Source organism: Mobula birostris, chromosome 10 (genome assembly GCF_030028105.1).
Source record: "Mobula birostris isolate sMobBir1 chromosome 10, sMobBir1.hap1, whole genome shotgun sequence".
NCBI classification, from domain to species: domain Eukaryota; kingdom Metazoa; phylum Chordata; class Chondrichthyes; order Myliobatiformes; family Myliobatidae; genus Mobula; species Mobula birostris.
The window spans coordinates 42,532,492-42,554,704 of record NC_092379.1 but is presented as its reverse complement, the minus strand read 5'-3'; the positions used below and the strand labels follow the sequence as shown (position 1 = coordinate 42,554,704).

At 46.3% G+C, this 22,213-nt stretch overlaps 1 protein-coding gene across 1 annotated transcript in view; it reads left to right on the top strand.

Annotated features, from left to right (window-relative positions):
• LOC140203630 (serine/threonine-protein phosphatase 2A 65 kDa regulatory subunit A beta isoform-like) overlaps nt 1-19,012 on the top strand; it is a 51,416-nt gene extending 32,404 nt beyond the window's left edge. Inside the window, exons 13-15 of the mRNA XM_072269678.1 lie at nt 11,136-11,278; nt 13,943-14,034; nt 18,438-19,012. Of these exons, the coding sequence (XP_072125779.1) occupies nt 11,136-11,278; nt 13,943-14,034; nt 18,438-19,012 (810 nt within the window). The remainder of the gene's footprint in view (nt 1-11,135; nt 11,279-13,942; nt 14,035-18,437) is intronic.
• Nucleotides 19,013-22,213: the final 3,201 nt, after the last annotated feature.

The window sequence follows — 22,213 nt, the reverse complement described above, 5'->3', positions numbered from 1 at the left end:
AACGTACAGTTAGAACAGACACTAAAGAATAAAGAATTTAACAAAAATAATATGGATTTGTTTAAAATGTTCTTTTAATATATTCTTTGTGAATGTTTAGATTCTGCAAAAAATCAATTAACACTTTGCCAAAGCTGCTCCTTCCAATATTGACATCTGCTTGATACGAGCTTCTGTGCTTGCGTTATTTGCTGAGGTGTAGTGGTGTTTTGTGTTTAATCTGCAAGGTGTCTGGAGTAAAAATTGAGTTGAGGGTGAGACTTTTTATGATTTCGTGGAGCAGAGTTCCTAACCGTCCCTGTGGAAATGGACTGATGGTGTTAGCTGAAGGACAACTGATTTAATGACCTGTTGACCCACCAGATGGCTTACAGCTTTCAAGTTTTATTTCACAAGGCTCTGTTTCCGTGCTGTAGTGGACTATGGCTGTCTTTTGCTTAGAGATCTGAGTACCTTGAAATGGACATTATACATTATCTGGCTGAGGGAATTGTAAGTTTTTTGACGCAACTAGTTTCAATTTACAAGTGTACTTAAAGGCCCCCACAGTCATTCCAGTTGCGGAATTAACTTCTTTCCCTGGATTTATTTTATGGGCCTGGGCTTTGCTGGAGCTTGGACAAGGTGATGGAGAGATTCAGTTGAAATGCCCAGATAAAATGGATGTTTCTAAAGTGGGTGAGTCTCGGACTGGAGGGCACAGCCTTTGGAACAGAGGGATATCCCTTTAGAACGGAGATGAAGAATTTCTTTAGCCGAAGCGTGGTGAGTCTACAGAATTCATCGCCACAGGCGGCGATGGGAGGCCAAGTAATTGGGTGTATTTAAAGTGGAGCTTGATAGGTTCTGGAGGGTGTCGAGAGGTCTGCACGACCTGGCGTTTTTGCGGTATCCTCAAGGATTTGGCAAGCTGGACTCTCAAGAATGCAGGTGCAGCGGCCGCGGCCATTGCTGGGAGTGGACTTCAGGTTGGATGAGAGTGGCCTGAGAGGGGAAAATGAAGTGGTGTTCAGTCGATTTCAACAACGAGCCAGGTTAAAAAGTTTAAAGAGTCGCAGGGGGAAAGACTAACTTCTCTGTGAGGCTTTACACACCTCAGCAGTGAACCGACTGTCACTGTCAGCACTTGTCTCCGCACTGAATTGACTTGCTGGCTGTGCCCTGCGACCATTGACACCCTGGCTCAGATAAAATGCTGAACTGGCTCCTTGGCTGTGGACTGCAACCATTGGGCCCCTGGACTGGTTTCACTTCTCTCAGCACAGAACTGACTCCCTTGCTGTGGCCTGCAGCCATCTACTGATCTGAACTGGCTCCCTGCCTGTGGGCCTAATTTCGGCGACCCTGCGGTTCATGTTCTGTTTCTTACTGGTTTACTATTTTTTGATTCTTGTTTGCCCGATTTGTTCTTTTTGGGCACATTGCGTGTCTGACGGTCTTTGCTGTGTAGGATTCTTTCTTTTTCCATGGATTCTCTTGTGTTTCTTTGCTTTATGGCTGCCTGCAAGAAGACGAATCTCCTGCTTGTATATGGAGTTCATACTTTGGTAGCAATGTACTTTGAAATTTAGACCTCTGGATCAGCAGGAACACCTCAGAAAGATATGCCTGCGCGGGCTGGACCAAAACAGGGCTAACAGCCTGCGGGAGTGCTCGCTGGGATTCAAACTCATAGGGATGGGCCACAGGCCACATTTACAGTTGAGGTGGCAGTGGAGTTAAATATCAAAGGGAAACAAAGCAAGCCCAGTAAGGAGAGCAAACCTCAGTCTGATAAGAAATGCAAGATTATATTTATTTTGGTGTAAGCAACATTACTAGTAAAGCAAATGAGCTCACAGGAGGGTGATATTGTTACAGTCATAGAGAGGGTTGAATGGCTGAACGATTCACTCAGTGAATGGTGTGGTGGGCGTGGCACCGTAATATTGATTTATTACTGAAATATCGAGGAGGAGGACATTCTGGGACACACCTTACTAATCCACAAGCCTCTACTGGTGAACTTCCGGTAAGATGGCAGTGTGCTGGGGCGCGGCGGGTTCTACAGGGCCAGCCAAACGTGTTACTATCTTTTGTTTATTTCTTTACAATCTCAAGACCCTGCTGGAAGTTAAGCACTTAAAGAGTGCTGCGGCCTACCCCAACGGCGTAGAAACTGAAGAAGCTGGACTTGGGGCAGATCGTTCTGCTCCCTGTGTCAGAGAGTCAGCAATGTGGTTGGCGTGCAGACTGGCAGCGAGCAATTGTCTTAGTCTCTTTTCTTGTGATTGCAAAACCCTGTTGAGCATTGTTAATGTGTAATGCTGCAAGTCTGGTCTTCTGATTTATTGCGGACTACAGGGGCTGGCAGCAGGGGTGACTGACACCCCTGCAGGGTGAGCGGATGTGGCCTCAAGCCATGGGGCCGCCTGTTTGCAGCCACCCAGGAGAGAGGCATCAAGAGCTGGCACTGGAGGTGGTGTAGCGCAGCGTTTAAGCTAACGTTGGTGCTGTCCCTCTCCCCCAAAGTGTTTGCTTGGCAGAAGGCAGGATGTATGTGTTCGACTACAGACTGCTGCAACATTCATGGACTCAGGGACTTGGACTATATTTGTTGTGTGACTATATTTTACTGCTATATGTGCCACGTGCTGTGTATGACTGTTGGTACTGTTTTGTACCTTGACCCTGAAAGAACACTGTTTCGTTTGGATGTATTCATGGGTATTCATGAATGACAATTAAACTTGAACTTGATGTAAACAGCCAAGAACAGCAAAACATTGGAATATTACCTGCAAGCTGCACACCAACCGGACTTGGAAATATATTGCCATTACTTCTGAAACCCCCTTTTCACTGGGCGTCTCTGGAAATGCAGCCTTTTAACCCCTCGCAAACAGCCACCGGACTCCGCGGGGAGAAACTTCAGGCTTCGTACATCTAAGGTGTATGTGACTTTGGTCCCGCAAAATCCGTGAGGTTGGGATGTCTCGCCTACCCAAATCCCGGTTTGTGTGAATGCTGTGTGATTTACTGCCCCTGGCAATCGCCTGTCAGCAGAAAATAACAGATTGTTCACTGCATAGAATTATTCAGGAGTATATTTAAGAATGTTAACTTAAGCAAACAGTTATTAAAGGAAAGAAAGAGAAAAAAACAAGAAGGGCCCATTCTACTTAAAAAGTCACAACTGCACAGTGGAGTTCAAATCTTGAACTTCTCTGTAAATCGCGCGCTGGACCCTCCCTCGGCCTGCGTGAAAGCACACAACACCTTCCGAAGGTAACTGGAAATCCATCTTCAACAAAGAGGCTTTCCCACAGGATTATTGGTCCTTCCTCCTTGAAGCCATTCATCTGCAGAAAGCACCCTCATCGTCCACCATCTCTCCTCCTGTCTTCTCCCAGCTCCGGCCAAACAAAGACCTCTCTGCCCAGTAATCTCTAGCACCTTCTCCCAATTCTACCATCCTGATTGGATGACACCTCATTCCTGAGCTCAGACCCAAACAGGCTGAAAGCAGAACAGATTGCTCTTACAGAACTGCTAAAATGAAATGCCTACAACATGGCAGTAAAAATCTGAACCAGGGCATTGACACTGACTGGGTCAGAATCCTGGATCACCCACCCTAACTGCATTGTGGGTGCACCCACACCTCAAGGGCTGCAGCCCACCACAAAGGAATTAAATACCACTTCAACCTGTGATGCCCACACATTCCTTGGAGGAATATGCAAAAAGAGCTTCAAGTAACAGTGTACAGGTAGTCCCTAGGAGTGGTCACATGTGACAGCTCTCCCAGTATTCAGCATGAGGTACAGGAGCAAGGATATCAGAATCAGGTTTAACGTCACCGGCATAATGTCGTGAAATTTGCTGTCTTTGTGGCAGCAGCACAGTGCAACACATAATAATAGAGAAAACTGTGAATTACAGTAAATATATAAAATAATAGTGTGGAAACAGAAATAAAAAGTAGTGAAGTAGAGCATGGGTTCAGTGTCCATTCAGAAATGGCAGAGGGGAAGAGACTGTTCTGGAATCGCTGAGTGTGTGCCTTCAGACTTCTGTGCCTCCTTCCTGAGGGTAGCAGTGAGAAGAGGGCATGTCCTGGGTGGCAGGGGTCCTTCACCATGGATGCCGCCTTTTTGAGGCATCGCTCCTCAAAGATGTCCTGGATACGAAGGAGAAAGGCAAAGCACAGTTGTGCGAGTTATCAGGTTATAGCAGTACAGAACCTCAACTTCTCTGATATCAGCACGAACGATTTCAAAGGGAATGGCCCAAAGGAGGGGGGATCCAGGAAAACTTCGTGAGAAACAGAGTGAGAGAAGGATGTGGCTGGAAAACTCGAGCAGGGCAAGAAACCGAGTTATTAGGAGTCTTTAGTGGGGTTGGATATGGATATGTTTCCAAAGCCTGATGAAATGTATCCTTGGCTGTTATGGGAAGGAAGAGCTGAGCTCCCAAGGTCTCTTTGAGAGTTTAGTGAAACCCTCTCTCATTGCTCCCCCTCCATGATCTCTGCTTCCCTTCGACAGGAGTCAGTGAAACCTTCTCTCACTCTGTGATATCTGCTCAGCTCTTTAATTCATCCCTCCCCCCTCCTGGTTTCACCCAGCACCTTGTATTTCTTTCTCCACTCACGTTCCACCCCCCCCCCCCACAACTTTTAAATCTACTCATCTTTTTTCTCCACTCCTGCCGAAAGGTCTCGGCTGGAAATGTCAACTGTACTCTTTTCCACCGATGCTGCCTGGCCTGCAGAGTTCCTCCAGCATTTTGTGTGTGTTCAAGGATCCTGGTTGTTTAAAATCCTAAATTGTCACAGAACAGGTGCCAGGTAACTGGATCCCAGCAGTACGGTGCCGTTCTTCGACGAAGGCAGCAACTGGTAACTACAGAGCTGTGAATCTAACATCAGTGGTAGAAAGGGTGTTGTAAAAAGTCTCGAGGGACGGGATTCAGCTGCACTTGGGCAGAGCTTAATCAGAAATGGTCAGCGTGCAAGTGGTGATTCTGTCGGCCAGTTTGAGTTTCTTGGAGTTACGGGTGTTCTCATGCAGTTGGTGTTGTCTACAGGGACTTCGGTAAATATTTTGACAAAATCCCCAAATGAGCAAGAGACCGAGGGATCCGAAGTAACTTCACAAATTGGGTTCAAAGTTGATTTGCTGATCAGCTTTTGTGATTACCCCGTGGCGTACCACAGGAATCTGTGCTGGAACTCTCCTGCAAATGATTTGGATGTGGCTAGAAGGTTAGAAGATGACATAAAAATGTGAGCTTTGTCTTGCAGTGTTAGTGCTAATGATGGTGAATTGGTTAGTTGGCAAACTAGGCAGAGCAATTGTACCTAGAACATAGAACGTTAAAGCACTGTGTTAAAGTGCTGTGCTGATCTTTTAACCTACTCTGAGATCAATCTAACCGTTCCCTCCTACATAGCCCTCCATTTTTCTATCATCTGTGTGCCTATCTAAGAATTTGTCAAATGCCCCTAATGCATCTGCCTCTACCATCACGCCTGGCGGGGCATTCCACACACCCACCCACTCTGTGTGTGTGAAACAAAAATCTTACCTCTGTACCTTCCTCCAATCATCTCAAAATTATGCCTCTGGTATTGGCCATTTCTGCCTTGGGAAAAAGTCTCTGGCTGTCCACTCTATCCACACTTCTCATCCTCCTTCACCCCAAACAGAAAAAGCCCCAACTCACTCAACCTTTCCTCATAAGACACGCTCTCTAATGCAGGCAGCCTCCTGGCAAGTCTCCCCTGTGTCCCCTCTAGATATTCTCCATGCTTCCTATGACAAGAAGGAAGAAAAAGAAAATATTTAAAGAAAAACTGGATAGGTATATGGACAGGAAAGGAATGGAGGGTTATGGGCTGAGTGCAGGTCGGTGGGACTAGGTGAGAGTGGAGTTCGGCACGGACTAGAAGGGCCGAGATGGCCTGTTTCCGTGCTGTAATTGTTGTATGGTTCTACAAGTCACTTATAAATCAATAGCATCATAACATTTTAAGTAACATTTGGATATTAAACACACAGCACGTATTTTCCCCGCATGAGCATATAAAATCATTGCAACACACCAATATCGCTGATTCAGTGGGAGCCCTGGGCTTGTTTCCCTGCAACAAGACGGTCCTATCACGGGCTGATGGGAGTCAGCGATACTCGAAGGGGGTTCCTTATGTCCAGTCTTTTCCGCAATTTAGTTTTCGTTGCATTCATTGCAGAGATATGTTGGAAATGGAAGCACCGTTTTCGGTGCTTTCATGGCTATCTCAGGATATTTAGCCTTGACTTTGATCCAGAATGTCGCCAGAGATGTTATGTCAAACATACTTTTCAGCCCGCCGTCATTTGCAAGCTCGAGGAGCTGATCTTATTCCCATGCTGACATGGATGATGTGCGAGTAATGACCTCGCGTGTGTTCAAGCTGAACAGTGGGTGAGAGGGAATGAGGAAAGGTGCAGCGACTCCTATCGCCAAATCATGTCGTTTCCTCGCGGCCCGGTAGCACATGCTTTGTGGCTTGGTACTGGTCCGCAGCACGGTGGTTGGGGACTGCTGCGCTAGGGAAATTCTAAGCAGTTTCTAGAGTAGGTTACCTGGTCGGCACAACATTGTGGGCCGAAGGGCCTGTAATGTGCTGTGAATTTCTATGTTCGGAAACATGTGGTTAAACCTCCCAGCCCTCTCGTGCTTTCCCACTTATTTCTGCCTGCTCTGCTTACCGGACCTGCCTGTTCAGTGAGTTTGACATAGAATTCTGAGTTAACACCTGCTACACTAGTATCCTGTGTCCCAGCCCTGCTGCCTCACCAGCTTAAACCCTCCCAAAGTGCTCGAGCAAAGGTATGGATAAAAGGGACGCACAGAGGCGGTTTCCAATAGTGCAAGAGAGGAATTTCTTTAGCCAGAGGGTACTGAATCGGTGGAATTCATTGTCACAGACGGCTTTGGAGGCCAAGTCATTGAGTATATCTAAAGTGGAGGTTGATAGATTCTTGATTTGTTAAGGGCGTGAAAAGATATGGGAGGAGGCAGAAGAATGGGGTTGGGAGGAAAAATAAATCAGCCATGATGGAATGGCAGAGGAGACTCATAGAAACAAAGAAAACCTACAGCACAATACAGGCCCTTCGGCCCACAAAGCTGTGCCGAACATGTCCTTACCTTAGAAATTACTCCGCTTACCTATAGCCCTCTATTTTTCTAAGCTCCATGTATCCATTCAGGTGTCTCTTCAAAGACCCGATCGTTTCCGCCTCCACCGCCGCCTCTGGCAGCCCATCCCACACACTCACCACTCTCTGCATAAAAAAAACTTGCATTGAAACATAGAAAACCACAGCACAATACAGGCCCTTCAGCCCACAAGGTTGTGCCGAACATGTCCCTACCTTAGAAATTACTCGGCTTACCTGTAGCCACCTATTTTGCTAAGCTCCATGTACCTATCCAAAAGTCTCTTAAAAGACTCTATCATATCTGGCTCCACCACCGATGCCGGTAGCCCATTCCACACACTCACCACTCTCTGAGTAAAAAACATACACCTGACATTTCCTCTGTACCTACTCCCCAGCACTTTAAACCTGTGTCCTCTTGTGGCAACCATTTCAGACCTGGGAAAAAGGCTCTGACTATCCACATGATCAATGCCTCTCATCATCTTACACACCTGTATCAGGTAACCTCTCATCCTCCATCGTTCCAAGGAGAAAAGGCCGAGTTCACTCAACCCATTCTCATAAGTCATGCTCCCCAATCCAGGCAACATCCTTGTAAATCTCCTCTGCACCCTGTCTATGGCTTCCACATTCTTCTTGTAGTGAGGCGACCACAGTACTACAAGTGGGGTCTGACCAGGGTCCTATATAGCTGCAACATTACCTCTCGGCTTCTAAATTCAGTTCCATGGTTGATGAAGGCCAATACAGCGTATGCCTTCTTAACCACAGAGTCAACCTGCGCAGCAGCTTTGAGCGTCCTATGGACTCGGACCCCAAGATCCCTCCAATCTTCCACACTGCCAAGAGTTTTACCTTTAATACTATATTCTGCCATCATATTTGACCTACCAAAATGAACCACTTCACACTTATCTGGGTTGAATTCCGTCTGCCACTTCTCAGTCCAGTTTTGCATTCTATCAATGTCCCGCTCTAACCTCTGACAGCCCTCTACACTACCCACAACACCTCCAACCTTTGTGTCTCAGCAAACTTACTAAGCCATCCCTCCACTTCCACTTCCTCATCCAGGTCATTTATAAAAATCACGAAGAGTAAGGGTCCCAGAACATAACTGAGGCCGACCTCCATGCAGAATATGACCTGCCTACAACCACTCTTTGCCTTCTGTGGCAAGCCAGTTCTGATCCACAAAACAATGTCCCCTTGGATTCCATGCCTCCTTACTTTCTGAATAAGCCTTGCATGGGGTACCTTATTAAATGCCTTGCTGAAATCCATATACACTACGTCTACTGCTCTTCCTTCATCATTGTGTTTAGTCACATCCTCAAAAAATTAAATCAGGCTTGTAAAGCACGACCTGCCCTTGACAAAGCCATACTGACTATTCCTAATCATGTTATACCTCTCCAAATGTTCATAAATCCTGCCTCTCAGGATCTTCTCCATCAACTTACTGAGGTAGGACTCTTTGGTCTATAACTTCCAGGGCTATCTCTACTCCCTTTCTTGAATAAAGGAACAATATCGGCAACCCTCCAATCCTCTAGAACCTCTCCCATCCCCATTGATGATTCAAAGATCATCACCAGAGGCTCAACAATCTCCTCCCTCGCCTCTCACGGTAGCCTGGGGTACATCTCATCCAGTCCTAGCGATTTATCCAACTTGATGCTTTCCAAAAGCTCCAGCACATCCTCTTTCTTAATATCTACATGCTCAAGCTTTTCAATCTGCTGCAAGTCATCACAACAATCACTAAGATCCTTTTCTATAGTGAATACGGAAGTATTCATTAAGTACCTCTGCTATTTCCTCTGGTTTCATACATACTTTCCCACTGTCACACTTGATAGGTCCTGTTCTTTCACGTCTTATCCTCTTGCTCTTCACATACTTGTAGAATGCCTTGGGGTTTTCCTTAACCCTGCCTGCCAAGGCCTTCTCATGGCCTCTTCTGGCTCTCCTAATTTCCTTCTTAAGCTCCTTCCTATTAGCCTTGTGCTGTGGTAAAGGAGATAGAATTATGATCACTATCTCCAAAATGCTCTCCCACTGAGAGACCTGACACCTGACCAGGTTCATTTCCGAATACCAGATCAAGTACAGCGTCTTCTCTTATAGGCTTATCTACATATTGTGTCAAGAAACCTTCCTGAACACACCTAACAAATTCCACCCCATCTTAAACTCCTTGCTCTTGGGATCCACCAATCGATATTTGGGAAATTAAAGCCTCCCATCATGACAACTCTGTTATTATTACACCTTTCCAGGATCTGTTTCCCTATCTGCTCCTCGATATCCCTGTTACTATTGGGCGGCCTATGAAAAACACCCAGTAAAGTTATTGACCCCTTTCTGTTCCTAACCTCCACCCACAGAGACTCCGTAGACAATCCCTCCATGGCGTCCACCTTTCCTGCAGCTGTGACACTATCTCTGATCAACAGTGCCACGCCCCCACCTCTTTTGCCTCCCTCCCTGTCCTTGTTGAAACATCTAAAACCCAGCAGTTGAAGTAACCATTCCTGTCCCTGAGCCATCCTAGTCTCTAATGGCCACCACATCATGTCTCCAAGTACTGATCCACGCTCTAAGCTCATCCGCTTTGTTCACAACACTCCTTGCGTTAAAATAGACGTATCTCAAACATTCGGTCTGAGAGCATCCTTTCTCTATCACCTGCCTATCCTCCCTCTCGCACTGTCTACAAGCTTTCTCTGTTTGTGAGCCAACCCCCTCTTTCCTAGTCTCTTCAGTTCGGTTCCCAGCCCCCAACCATTCTAGTTTAAACTCTCCCCAGCAGCCTTAGCAAACCTCCCTACCAGGATATTGGTCCCCCTCAGATTGAAGTGCAACCCGTCCTTTTTGTACAGGGCACAACTGCCCCAAGGGAGGTCCCAATGATCCAGAAATCTGAATCCCTGCCCCCTGCTCCAATCCCTCAGCCACGCATTTATCCTCCACCTCATTAACCACTGACATCTCCTCTGTACCCACTCCCAAGCACCTTAAAACTATGCCCTCTCGTTCTAGCCATTTCAGCCCTGGGAAAAAGCCTCTGACTATCCACACAATCAATGCCTCTCATTATCTTGTTCACCTCTATCAGCTCACCTCTCATCCTCCGTCGCTGCAAAGAGAAAAGGCTGAGTTCACTCAACCTATTCTCATAAAGCATGCTCCACAATCCAGGCAACATCCTTGTAAATCTCCTCTGCACCCTTTCTACGGCTTCCAAGTCATTCCTGTAGTGAGGCGACCAGAACTGAGCACAGTACTCCAGGTGGGGTCTGACCAGGGTCCTATATAGCTGTAACATTACCTCTCGGCTCTTAAACTCAATCCCACGATTGATGAAGGCCAATGCACCGTATGCCTCCTTAACCGCAGAGTCAACCGCATAGCAGCTTTGAGTGTCCTATGGACCCTGACCACAAGATTCCTCTGATCCTCCACAGTGCCAGGAGTCTGACCACTAATGCTATATTCTGCCATCATATATGACTCGATAGCCGAATTCCACTCTTGCGTCTTATAATCCTGGTTCCCTCTTGGCTCGGGTCACCTTGTCATGGAAGAGATCCCAGTGATGCTGTCTGCTCTGCACCCACACTTTGTATATTTCAGCCGTCCTGCCTTCCTGTTTCTAAACTCGCTCGTACATGGCAGAAGGGGTAGTCCAGCGATTACAATATACCACCACTTCTTCTTTACAACTTGTCTATTGATCTGTAAATCTCCGTTGCAGGACCTCATCTCTCTCCTTGCGGGTGATCATTGGTGCCAGTGTGGACTATGCCTTTTTATCATGGGGCAAAATACATTCTGAGCGTCGCACAAATCAGATCGATGATCTTTTCTTCAGTCTTGCTTCGTGAAGTTCGGGGCTGTGAATGAACGTTTGCATTTTCTGCTGTTTTTTTTTAGGTGTTGTCTGAAGCCTGTGGCCAAGAAATCACAGCAAAGCACATGCTGCCGACGGTTCTCCAGATGGCAGGCGATCAGGTGGCAAACATTCGCTTCAACGTGGCTAAATCATTGCAGAAAATAGGACCGGTTTTAGATGCCAGGTAAGTATTTGAGTTGGGGCTTATAACCCGGCCTGTGGAGAATGTTTCACCTCCAGTTTGGAATGGAAATTGAGACGCCACTGTGGTGGCATTTAGTGATGGAGTCGCACCGTCTTTTGTACCCACAGGTCCAATCCGGCCAAGACCACCGTCTCTGCCGGTCCCATCGTCCCAGGTTCTCAACCTGGGGTTCATGGACCCCTAGCGTAATGATCCATGGCACCAAAATAGTTGTGCACCCTTGCTCTAAACCTTTCCTGCCCGCGTACCTGTGCTTATTGAAGTTGTTAATGTGCCTGCCTCAACCAGTTCCTCTGGCAGCTCATTCCATGTACTGCATGGGGGAGGGGCATAAACTTAACCCTCGGGCCTCCCCCTCCCCTGTGGTGTTTGCCTCACTTTCCTGCTTGACCTTGATCCTTTGGTACCCTTAAACGATCTTCTTCTCTATCCAGAGGTTAAGGCCATAAGACACAGGAGCAGAACCAGGCCGTTCGGCCCATCGATACTGCACGGCCATTCTATCATGGCTGATTTATTATTCCCCTCAACCCCACTCGCCTGCCTTCTCCCCTTTTTTTTAAAGAAAGGACATCCTCACCAAGAACATTTAGTAGCCCGTTTCTACCCTCCAAATTACCTGTTTAAGGTCTCTCCACTGCCTTTGTATTCCAAGGGCCTCATTTTACTACAGCTTTCCCAAGCAATGCGCAATATTCCTTTGGGTTCTGGATATAGTCAGTTGTACTGTATAGAAGCATGACCTCTTGTCCATTGCATCTATACTGACAATCACTCCTTGCTATTGTAAACCCACTCAGCCACACTAACTCCACATCCCTCTGTCTTGCTCACTGAACCTGTAGAACAGGCCCGTTGGCCCACAATGTTGTACCAAACTAATTCTTCCTTTTCAGTCCGGACGAAGGGTCTGGGCCCGAAACGTCACCTGTTTATTCATTTCCATAGGTGCTACCTGACCTGCTGAGGTCCTCCAGCATTTTGTGTGTGTTGCTCTGGGTTTCCAACACCTGCAGACTTTATAAATAAAGCAGCGCCTAATTGAACCGTGTCCTTTTGCCCGCACGTGGCCGATATCCTCCATTCTCCGCACGTTCATTTGCCTGTCTAACAGTGTCTTAAATACTTCAATGCTCACACAAAACGCTGGAGGAACTCAGCAGGTCAGGCAGCGTCCATGGAAATGAATAACCAGTCGACGTTTCAGACCGTGACCCTTCTTTGGATCGTAAACACTTGTTTCATACCTGCATCCAGTTCCACCAGACCTGTCGGTGTGTTCCAGGTACTCAAATCCTCAGCACATCTTTCAGCTGTTCTCTTCTGGCTCTTACATCTCAACTGTGAGCCGTCTGCCTTTGCCTCAGAATTTTGTAAACTTCTATCAGCTCGTCCCTCCCTCAGACTCCATCACCCTGGAGAAAGCAACCTCTCCGGTAACATCTGCAGTACCAGCCAGCATGTCTTCTGTACCTTTTTCAGACCCTTTAAACGGGAGACCAGAGCCGAATTCAGTACTTCAAATGTGACCGAACCAGAGGTTTCTCACAGGCAACGTCCTGTAAACACCTTCTGTACCTTCTCCAAAGTCTCCACACCCTTTAAAGGGCTGACCAGAGCTGAATTCAGTACTCCAAATGTGACCTAACCAGACGTTTATCAAGTGACTGTCCAGGTTTTGTTCCTGCCTGCACCACCACCACCACCTCCTTTGGCAGCTCAGCTACCAACTCCTGCAGGAAAAGGTTACTCCTCCGATCTTCTTTAATACATTTTCCCTCTCTCCTTCAACCACTGATGGATAAATCCTGGTTAGAAGTGAAAATCGCACAGTGAGATTTCAGTTAACGCCACCACCATCTGCATCATCATGTGACGTGGGCGATCGTGGTCTCTCCATGGCCATGGTTGTTCTTGGCAAATTATCCTGCAGAACTGGTTTGTGCCATTGACGCCTTCTGGGCCGTGTGTGTTTTTACAAGACGAGGTGACCCCCCCCCACCCCCCAGCCATTATCAGTGCTCTTCAGAGATTGTCTGCCCGGCGTCAGTGGTCGCACAACCAGGACTTGTGATCTGCACCGGCTGCACACATGACCGTCCACCATCTGCTCCCAGGGCATCGCGTGACCCTGATCAGGTGGGGGGTCTTAAGCAGGTGTTGCACCTTGCCCAAGGGTGACCTGCAGGCCTGCGGAGGGAAGGAGCACCCTGCACCTCCTTTGGTAGCGACGTATCTCCACCCCGCCAACCCGTCCGGTGAACGATTTTTGTGAAATTGTGCGTTTGTGATTTGATTGGAATTTGTGTGGAAAGCAATAACAGATGGATTGCATTAAAAGGAAGTTTATGCATTCAGTGCCCCCTGTCTTCAACGGCATAAAAATGTGGCATCCAAATTATTCTCCTTTTGCATCCACTAACCTAAATGAGCTCAGCTGCAGTTTGTGACCATAGTCTGCTAGTTGAGCTCTGACCCTTATCTGGCCAGTAAACGATCAGTTGTGGTAGTGGGAGCCTGCGTGAGAGGCAGAAAGAGGAGATTTTAATCTGGGTAATATCCAGTATCGCTTTAGATTTAAGTGAATGTGCTGCTGTCTTCTTTTGAAGGTCACAGGTACTAAAAATTGCTTTTAAATCACAGCACTTTACAGAACAAGTTCAAACCAATACTGGAGAAATTGGGTCAGGACCAAGATATGGACGTAAAGTACTTTGCGCAGGAAGCCATGACTGGTAAGCTGTGGCTTTGGACCCAGCTCGGTACGAGCATAAGCATTCTCCCTTCGAGCAGTTGTGGCCTGCATTGTCCCAGAGTCTGTCACTGGGTCTCTGAAGATGAGCACAAGACAAGATGGGTGTCTGCTGGGTTCCTGCTGTGGGGGCACTGATGGTAGAAAAGGCTCTTTAAGCTAAAGATGTGTGTTTTGTAATCTGCACGTGTAACGAGTGAGGGTCGGGGAAAAACATGCAGTCCTCAGCACGTTCATTAAAGGGGATAAAACACAAATTATGGATTCAAAACTCTGAACCAGCAAGAGGGTTATTCGAGGTGCTGGAACAATGCTGTGATATTTGGAACTGTTTCCAGTTAAAAGGATTTACTAATTGTTCAGAATTATAAACCTTGTTATAGAGCCAAGAATGAAGTTCTCAGTTCTGACTCTTACTTGCCTCCCTGTTTCTGTAAGCTGAATATTTTAAGAACCAATCCAGAGTTTTGAGTACAATCCTCAGTAAAGAGTTCTGTGTTTATATTAGGTGATTTTTAGGGTTTAGGAACGGGTGTTAAAATCTAGTGCCAGACATCCCACCCTGCAAAAACTCATTTCAGGGAGGTAGCAGTACGATATGGAGAGCAAGCTGTTGCCCCATGTAGCAAGCTCCAGTCTGCACGCACCCAAAGGAACGGCAGATTGAGTTTGGTACCAGGAGCAGCACAGGAGTTGTCATTCAGCGTAGGACTGCCTTAGGGACTCCAGCTCCGGGTTTACTCCCGAAGCCTTCCCTGTGAGTGGGTACAGCCGCAAGGCAGCAGAGGTTTGAGATCAGAATTTTCCTTCTCCTAGATGAGCTGACGAGTCCCATCTCCCCGAATAGGTCTTGAAGCAACAGGAATTAATAGTTGGCAATTGTATGAATTCACTTGCAATATCTTAGAAATGACATACTCCATCGCTAGAATTCCCACAAGTTGTCGTCATAGCTTACAGATAGATGCGTGTTCTGATTATCTTCAGAAACGTTCCCATTTTGTCTCCTTTTAATATCTAATCTGCATGTTTTCCTTCTTATCTAGTGCTTGCCTTATCGTAGAAAGGAGTGAAGAAACGGCTGCCCAGACTTGCAACGAGATCTGCCGCTGACATCTTTGAAAACCTTCTTCACTCTCTCTTTGTACCGTATAGGAAAAAGGAAAGTTACGTCACATCCGGAGTTTCTCCAGTTGGCGGACGATTTCCCTCCACGCCTCTCTGACATAGTGGGGAACCGCGTACGAGGCAAGTTACAGCAGTGGTTTGCCATTGCCTTCTGCCGGGTGAGTTTCCAAAGAGATCACCAGCTCGTAACCCAGCATGGATGGAAAGCGTGCAGGGGAGCCGGCTGGATTCAAACTCGGGGTGACGCCACTACAGCATCAGCCGGGTCAGCCTACTGTATAATATGGGGACTACTTTATGTTGTAGTAACACATCGTTGCATACGCTATTAGGCGCACATTGATACGTATGTGTGTGTTCTGCATCATTTTCTACTAGTAAAGAACCATGAAACTTCGCTCCTGTCTCCAGCATTTTTATTAATAGCATTGTTGTGTAGCCAGGCCACACACACAACACTCTTTAAAGAATTACCCCTGGAAATGTAAACGTCTCATACGTAGTGTCACTGGATTTTAGCTGCCTTGTAGATTCTAGTTCTGCAGTCTTTCTGCTGTCTCAATTTAGCTTGAGATATCAAGCTGTCTACTCCCCCTATTTATTTTCATTGACTGTAGTGTACCCAGTGGCATTGTGTATCCGATGGGTTTAACTGTTAACAAGGATGTGAGGTTATTAGCTTTGCTGCTCTGTCGACAGTCACTTGTATCCAGTATGCCTCCTCCTCCTTTCCCAAAACACCTTCGCTTGTATTCCCAGCATCCAGTGGCAAATGCTCGAATTAAAACTGAAGATGTTGTCCAATCTGAAAGTGTTCTCGGATGGGGTGGCAGAGGAGGGGCCCAGTGAGGGGCCCACGTTGGATGGGCCTTGGCTTGGGGAAGTGGTCCACATTAATGGGTCCTGACCCTGATGTAGGAGAGGGTTTCGCATTTGATGGGGCCTGGTGAAGGGGTGGGTTCCACATTGATGGGTCCGAAGGTGGGGCCTCATGTGTCTGCACTGCATTGTCCCCAGGTTGCTGAATGATATGCTATAAGTTTTGACCTACCTTAATTTCCCTTTTAATCATTTTTAACATTAAAAGAAAGCGTGCCCGTTAGACAGTTATTGAAATGACTTTCAATGCCGACCTCATTATTCCAGTGACTTGAACAGCAGTACCAGTGGATGCTGTGATTACCTGATGGTTTGGTTAGGCAGCCATTGCTTCTGTACGTATTAGTTAAAGTAGATTTTTCAATAGCTAAGCTTCTCTTCCCGACCAGAATTACACAATATTGTATCATTCCAGTGGTCTAGTCACATTTGGGATGCCATTTCAATATTGCAAATCACGTAATTTAATGTCTGTTAGCTTTTTGAATGATTTTAGAGATTGTGTTAGGCACATTTACCCTGCTACCGGTGGACGTCTTTCTCCTAATTTGTTGTTTTGACTGCTTTCCCTAATAAAGTGGATTAAGGTAAACGCTGCTTCGTGTTGCACACCAGAGAGGTGCAGGATTTACCTCCTTGCGACTTTTGCGGAGCAGAAACACGTAAAAAGCATGTCATGTGTTTCGTTTTCAAAGTGGCAGGGTGAAGAGATACTGCATCTCCAGTATGAGATCCACAAACACTAGAGGGATATTTTGCCCACTGCCCGCATACCCTAACCCTCACCCTCGCCCTCGCACTGGATGAGATAATGGAGAGGGAGAGAGAAGTACAGGATAAGCCCGATTTAACTAGGAAGGAGAGAACAGCCCTGAAAGAGCTGAAGGAAAATATGGATATTGTTATCAAACCAGCAGATAAAGGGAGCAGCATAGTTATCATGGACAAACAGCAATATCTATTTGAGGCACACAGACAATTAAACAACACCGAACACTGCACTAAACTAAAGGAACCCAAATACTGGCAAACACACAGAAATTAGGAACATTCTGCGAGAACTAGAAAGGACTAGATACCTCAGGAAGAAGCAGGTGGAGTACCTGACAGGGATACAGCCACGAGCAAGAAAGTTCTATATCCTCCCCAAAATACACAGGAACCCAGACTCATGGACTGTTCCTGGAGAAATACCACCCGGCAGGCCCATCGTGTCGGACTGCAGCAGTGAGTCATACAGGATAGCAGAATACATTGATGCCTTCCATATAACCATATAACAATCACAGCACGGAAACAGGCCATCTGGGTCCTTCTAGTCCATGCCGAACTCTTCCCCAATCCTATTCCCACCGACCTGCACTCAGCCCATAACCCTCCATTCCTTTCCTGTCCATATAGCTGTCCAATAACGACAACATTGAACCTGACTCAAACACTTCTGCTGGAAGCTCGTTCCACACAGCTACCACTTTCTGAGTAAAGAAGTTCATAGAACATAGAATAGTACAGCACGGTACAGGCCCTTCGGCCCACAATGTTATGCTGACCCTCAAACCCTGCCTCCCATATAAGCCCCCACCTTAGATTCCTCCATATACCTGTCTAGTAGTCTCTTAAACTTCACTAGTGTATCTGCCTCCACCACTGACTCAGGCAGTGCATTCCACGCACCAACCACTCTCTGAGTAAAGAACCTTCCTCTAATATCCCCCTTGAACTTCCCACCCCTTACCTTAAAGCCATGTCCTCTTGTATTGAGCAGTGGCGCCCTGGGAAAGAGGCACTGGCTATCCACTCTATCTATTCCTCTTATTATTTTAAAAAGAGCAGAGAGGATATGGATTGAAAGACTACAGACGTATTCCCCAAACAGCCTAAACAAGGCCTAAAAAGCTAAGCCCACAATATAAAATATACCCACTGGAGGGCCAACACTGCACCCAATAATTAAAAACATTGACTTCTGGTGAGGCACAAGGCAAGATGGCAGCACGGCACTGAGCGCTGACATACAACCCTCCTTTTTCAAGTTCTTCAGGGCTCATAGACGGTCTTAATACAAGGCTGAGTTGGAGAAAGATCTAACTAAAGACATGGCTTCAAAAAAAGATACAAATTCAACCAGGAAACAAGATACCAGCAGGCGACAACAAGCTAGCGATTCATCCGAAGAAATAGTTATGCTAATTAAACAAACAATGGTAAGGGAGATGGAGTCGCTGCAAGAAATGGTAGCCCACGTGCTAAGGGAGTTGCTGGAAAAGGCTCACGACCCCATACAGAAGCGTATGGCAGAGAATGGCAACATTCTCCGGTCGTTAAAGGAGCAAACGGACATTCACGCTAAAACATTTAACGGTCTTCAATAAAATAGAGCAAGTTTCGCGGAGGTGTCTAAGATATGGAAGAAGTTAAACGACTTGGAGGACAGATCCAGGAGAAACAACGTGTGGCCGGTCGACTTACCAACAGGCGCTGAGGGCGACAATCCAAGGGGTTACCTCCAGAAGATGCTGCCTGATTGGATTCCAGCGCTCAAGAATTCCCACAGCACTCCACATAGGATCTTTTCCAACAACTCCTCAAGACCGCGGACCATGGTTTTCAGGCTTCTAGGGTACACCGACCGGCAGGCTATCCTGGAGGGTGCGAGGAAAGCCAAACCTACTCTCCCTGATGGCACCCAGCTACAGTTCTTCGCCGACTACAGCCCCGGCACGATGCAGGAACGGCAGGGATACAAGGAGATCCGCGCTAAGCTTCGACAGAAGGGGATCGACTCGTTCCTCATATACCCAGCGATCTTGAAAGTGACTATCAAGGGCATGAAGATGTCGTTTAACTCGGCAGAGGAAGCAAAAGGAGTTCTGAAATCATCGGTGCTGGGAGATATGGAAGAAGACCCTGGGCAAAGTCCACACGCCCCTCGGGAAGAGATGGAACGGCATTAAACACAGCCCTGATCACAGTTATACCTAAGCCCGGTAAGGACCCCTTGGAGTGTGCCAATTACCGTCCAATCTCCTTGATAAATGCCGACCTCAAGATATTTTCCAAAGTCTTAGCCAGTAGACTTGAGACAGTAGTTGGGAAAATAATCAACCCAAATCAAATGGGCTTTATCAGGGGGTGTCTCGCATCTGATAATATTCGCTGGCTCTTACACGTACTGAGTGCAACACATAAAATCCCAGCTGCCTGTGGCCTGCTATTTCTAGATGCTGAAAAAGTGTTCAATCGCCTTGAATGGCCATATCTTTTGAGAGTTCTAAAAGAATTTAAGTTCGGCGATAAATTTATCAATATGATTCAAACACTGTATGCTAATCCTTCAGCCCAGGTATGTGTGGGAGGAGGTTTCTCAGAATTATTTGACATAGGACGGGGCACACGACAAGGGGACCCTTTGTCTCCTTTAATTTTTAATATATCTATTGAACCGCTTGCACAAACTCTCCTCAGATCTCCCCTATTACAATAGGTACAACATTGCATTCAATATCAGTTTACGCGGATGACACGCTAGTTTATATGGCGAATGTTCAACAAACTCTCCCCTATGTTTTAAAAACACTGGAGCAATTTGGATTTCTTTCAGGATACAAAGTTAATTTGTTAAAATCAGACCTGATGCTGATTAATTCGGATAAAAGTAAGGTGTCTCTTCCTCCCCAGATTAAAGTTACAAATGAGGTCCTCTACTTGGGTATTAAAGTTAATATTTCCATATCAGCTATGGCTGAAACAAATTACTCTTTAATTCTGAAAAAAAGAGGAAGATATTAATAGATGGAGACACTTGCCAGCATCAGTCCCGGCCCCTATTTCGGTCATTAAAATGAACATCTTACCCTGCATTAATTTTATCAGCTCAATGATCCCACTTGCACCTCCGGCAGGATATTGGCAAAAACTGGACTCCTTACTACGATGCTATGTTTGGAATGGTAAACGACCCAATATAAAATGGTCAGTTCTTCAATTCAAAAAGTCGAATGGGGGATTGGCATGTCCAAATTTTAAATTGTATCACTGAGCATTTGTATTAAAAAGTCTTAGCTATTGGATGGAGGAGGATAAAGTTTCGTCCTGGAAAAATATAGAACTGGAGCTAATAGCACCAATAAGGTTGAAGGACTTTCTCCTTATAGGTATGTCTACCAAAAAATGTGATTTGTATTACGATCCAATTTTAACCCATATGCTACAAGTGTTTAGGGCAGCAGAAAAATTCCTAAAATTTAAAAGTGTATGGTGTAAATCATCTCCATTATGGAACAATAATCGTTTTCTATCTGGGGGGAAACCATTCACTAACAGAACTTGGGTGGATAAAGGTATTACTACTCTTCAAGATATTAATGGGGCAAGTACTATCCTTGGCTTTCAAGAACTGGTATCTCGATATAATATTGATAAACATTCTCTTTTTTGCTACTTTCGAGTAAGATCAGCTTGTAAAGCCTACGGCGTTCCCTGGGGGTCAGATTTAAAGGACCATCCCATTTTAAATTGGATACAGAGTCCTCCAAGACAGATAGTGTTGTATATCTATGATAAATTAAACTCCCAGAAATATATGCCCACATCGGGAATGAAAGCTTGGGATAGGGACATATCTGAATTGGGACAAGACTTGGACTGGGTTGCGATTTGGGATAATGCTGCCGGTGCTTCGAAAAACCCAAATCATTGGTATATACACTTGAAATTTTTGTCATAGAGCATATTTAACACCGAGAATTAGACATCAAATGGGACTGGTTCCTGACTCTTATTGCTCATTTTGCCCCATGGAGCCATTGGCACTTTTATACATGTTGTATGGGAATGTCCAGGGGATTTTGGTTTGTGGGGGAAGGTTATCAGTACTCTTACAGAACTAACGGGGGTACAATTACCAATGGACCCCGCTGTACATCTTCTAAATGATGTCTCCCACCTTTCCCTTACGGAAAAAACACGCAAAATCTGGCTGGCAGGCCTGACTGCAGCTAAGAAGATTGTAGTCCAGCGTTGGAAACCTCCCCACGATATTTCAAATACTCACGGGCTTCGGAGCTTTTTGGACATTTCTTACCTGGAACTTTCATCAGCAAGAGTAAATGATGCACGACCAAACACAATCTTAATGTGGACAAATTTGATATCTAACTTAAAAGATCTTTTGTTAAAATAGGAATGCTTTGTCTGTGTATGTACTACTATTCAGTTGATTGGTGGAGGGGAGAGAGGGGTGGAGGGGGGATGGTGATGAAGGTTGGGGGGTGGCGGGGTTTAACAGTCAAAATGTAATTGGCAACTGGTTGTATTGAATGTAATTTGTTGGTGTTGCAATAAAAAATTAATAATAAAAAAAACATTGAGAAAATGAGGGGAGGGAGGAAGAGGAGGAGCCCCTTCAGTCACCCACCCTGAAACAAAATTAAGACAGGTGACCATTAAATAGGAAAGGTACGTCTTTCTTGGGAAATAGAGACTAACAACTAGGCCCCAGAACAGAAACTAATTCCCCAAATAGAGAGGGATAACGTGAGAAATTATAACTCTACAGGGATAACCATGAGGAAGAATAGACTTGTAATGACCAGTTTGATCCAGACACAGTACTTGCCCCAACCTCCCAGCTTGCCCCCATGGGGTAGAATGCATCCCCAGCACATGGCCCTGCCCTGAAACCTAACATCTTCATCCCCATAAACACAGGTCCTCTTCTCGCCAGGGGGCCAAACTCACCCTTCACCACCAGTTATACCTCCCACCGCCCAGCGGACTTCCCCTCAACCCTACCCCCCAACCTGATCGTAACATCCAAAAGGGCCTCACACCCCAACTAAACCAGACGGCGCCCAAGTGGACCCTGCCCACAGCCCCACAAAGGGGCCTACTTAACGATGGACCCCATGTTCCTCTTCTTCCCACACCCCCATGGGTAGGCCTGCGTACACATTCCTCGGCCGTATCCCGAAACATAATGACTTCACCCATCCTACGCACCCCCATAAACCTGAGCCCCCTCTCCACTGGGGGGGGCAAGTTCACCCGACTACACCATCGGTTTGGGTGCTCTAACCCTAATCCTCCCACCACCGCAAAGTCCCGTGACCTCACTACCCAGCCATACACCTCAGCCTAACACCTCCAACCCTTCA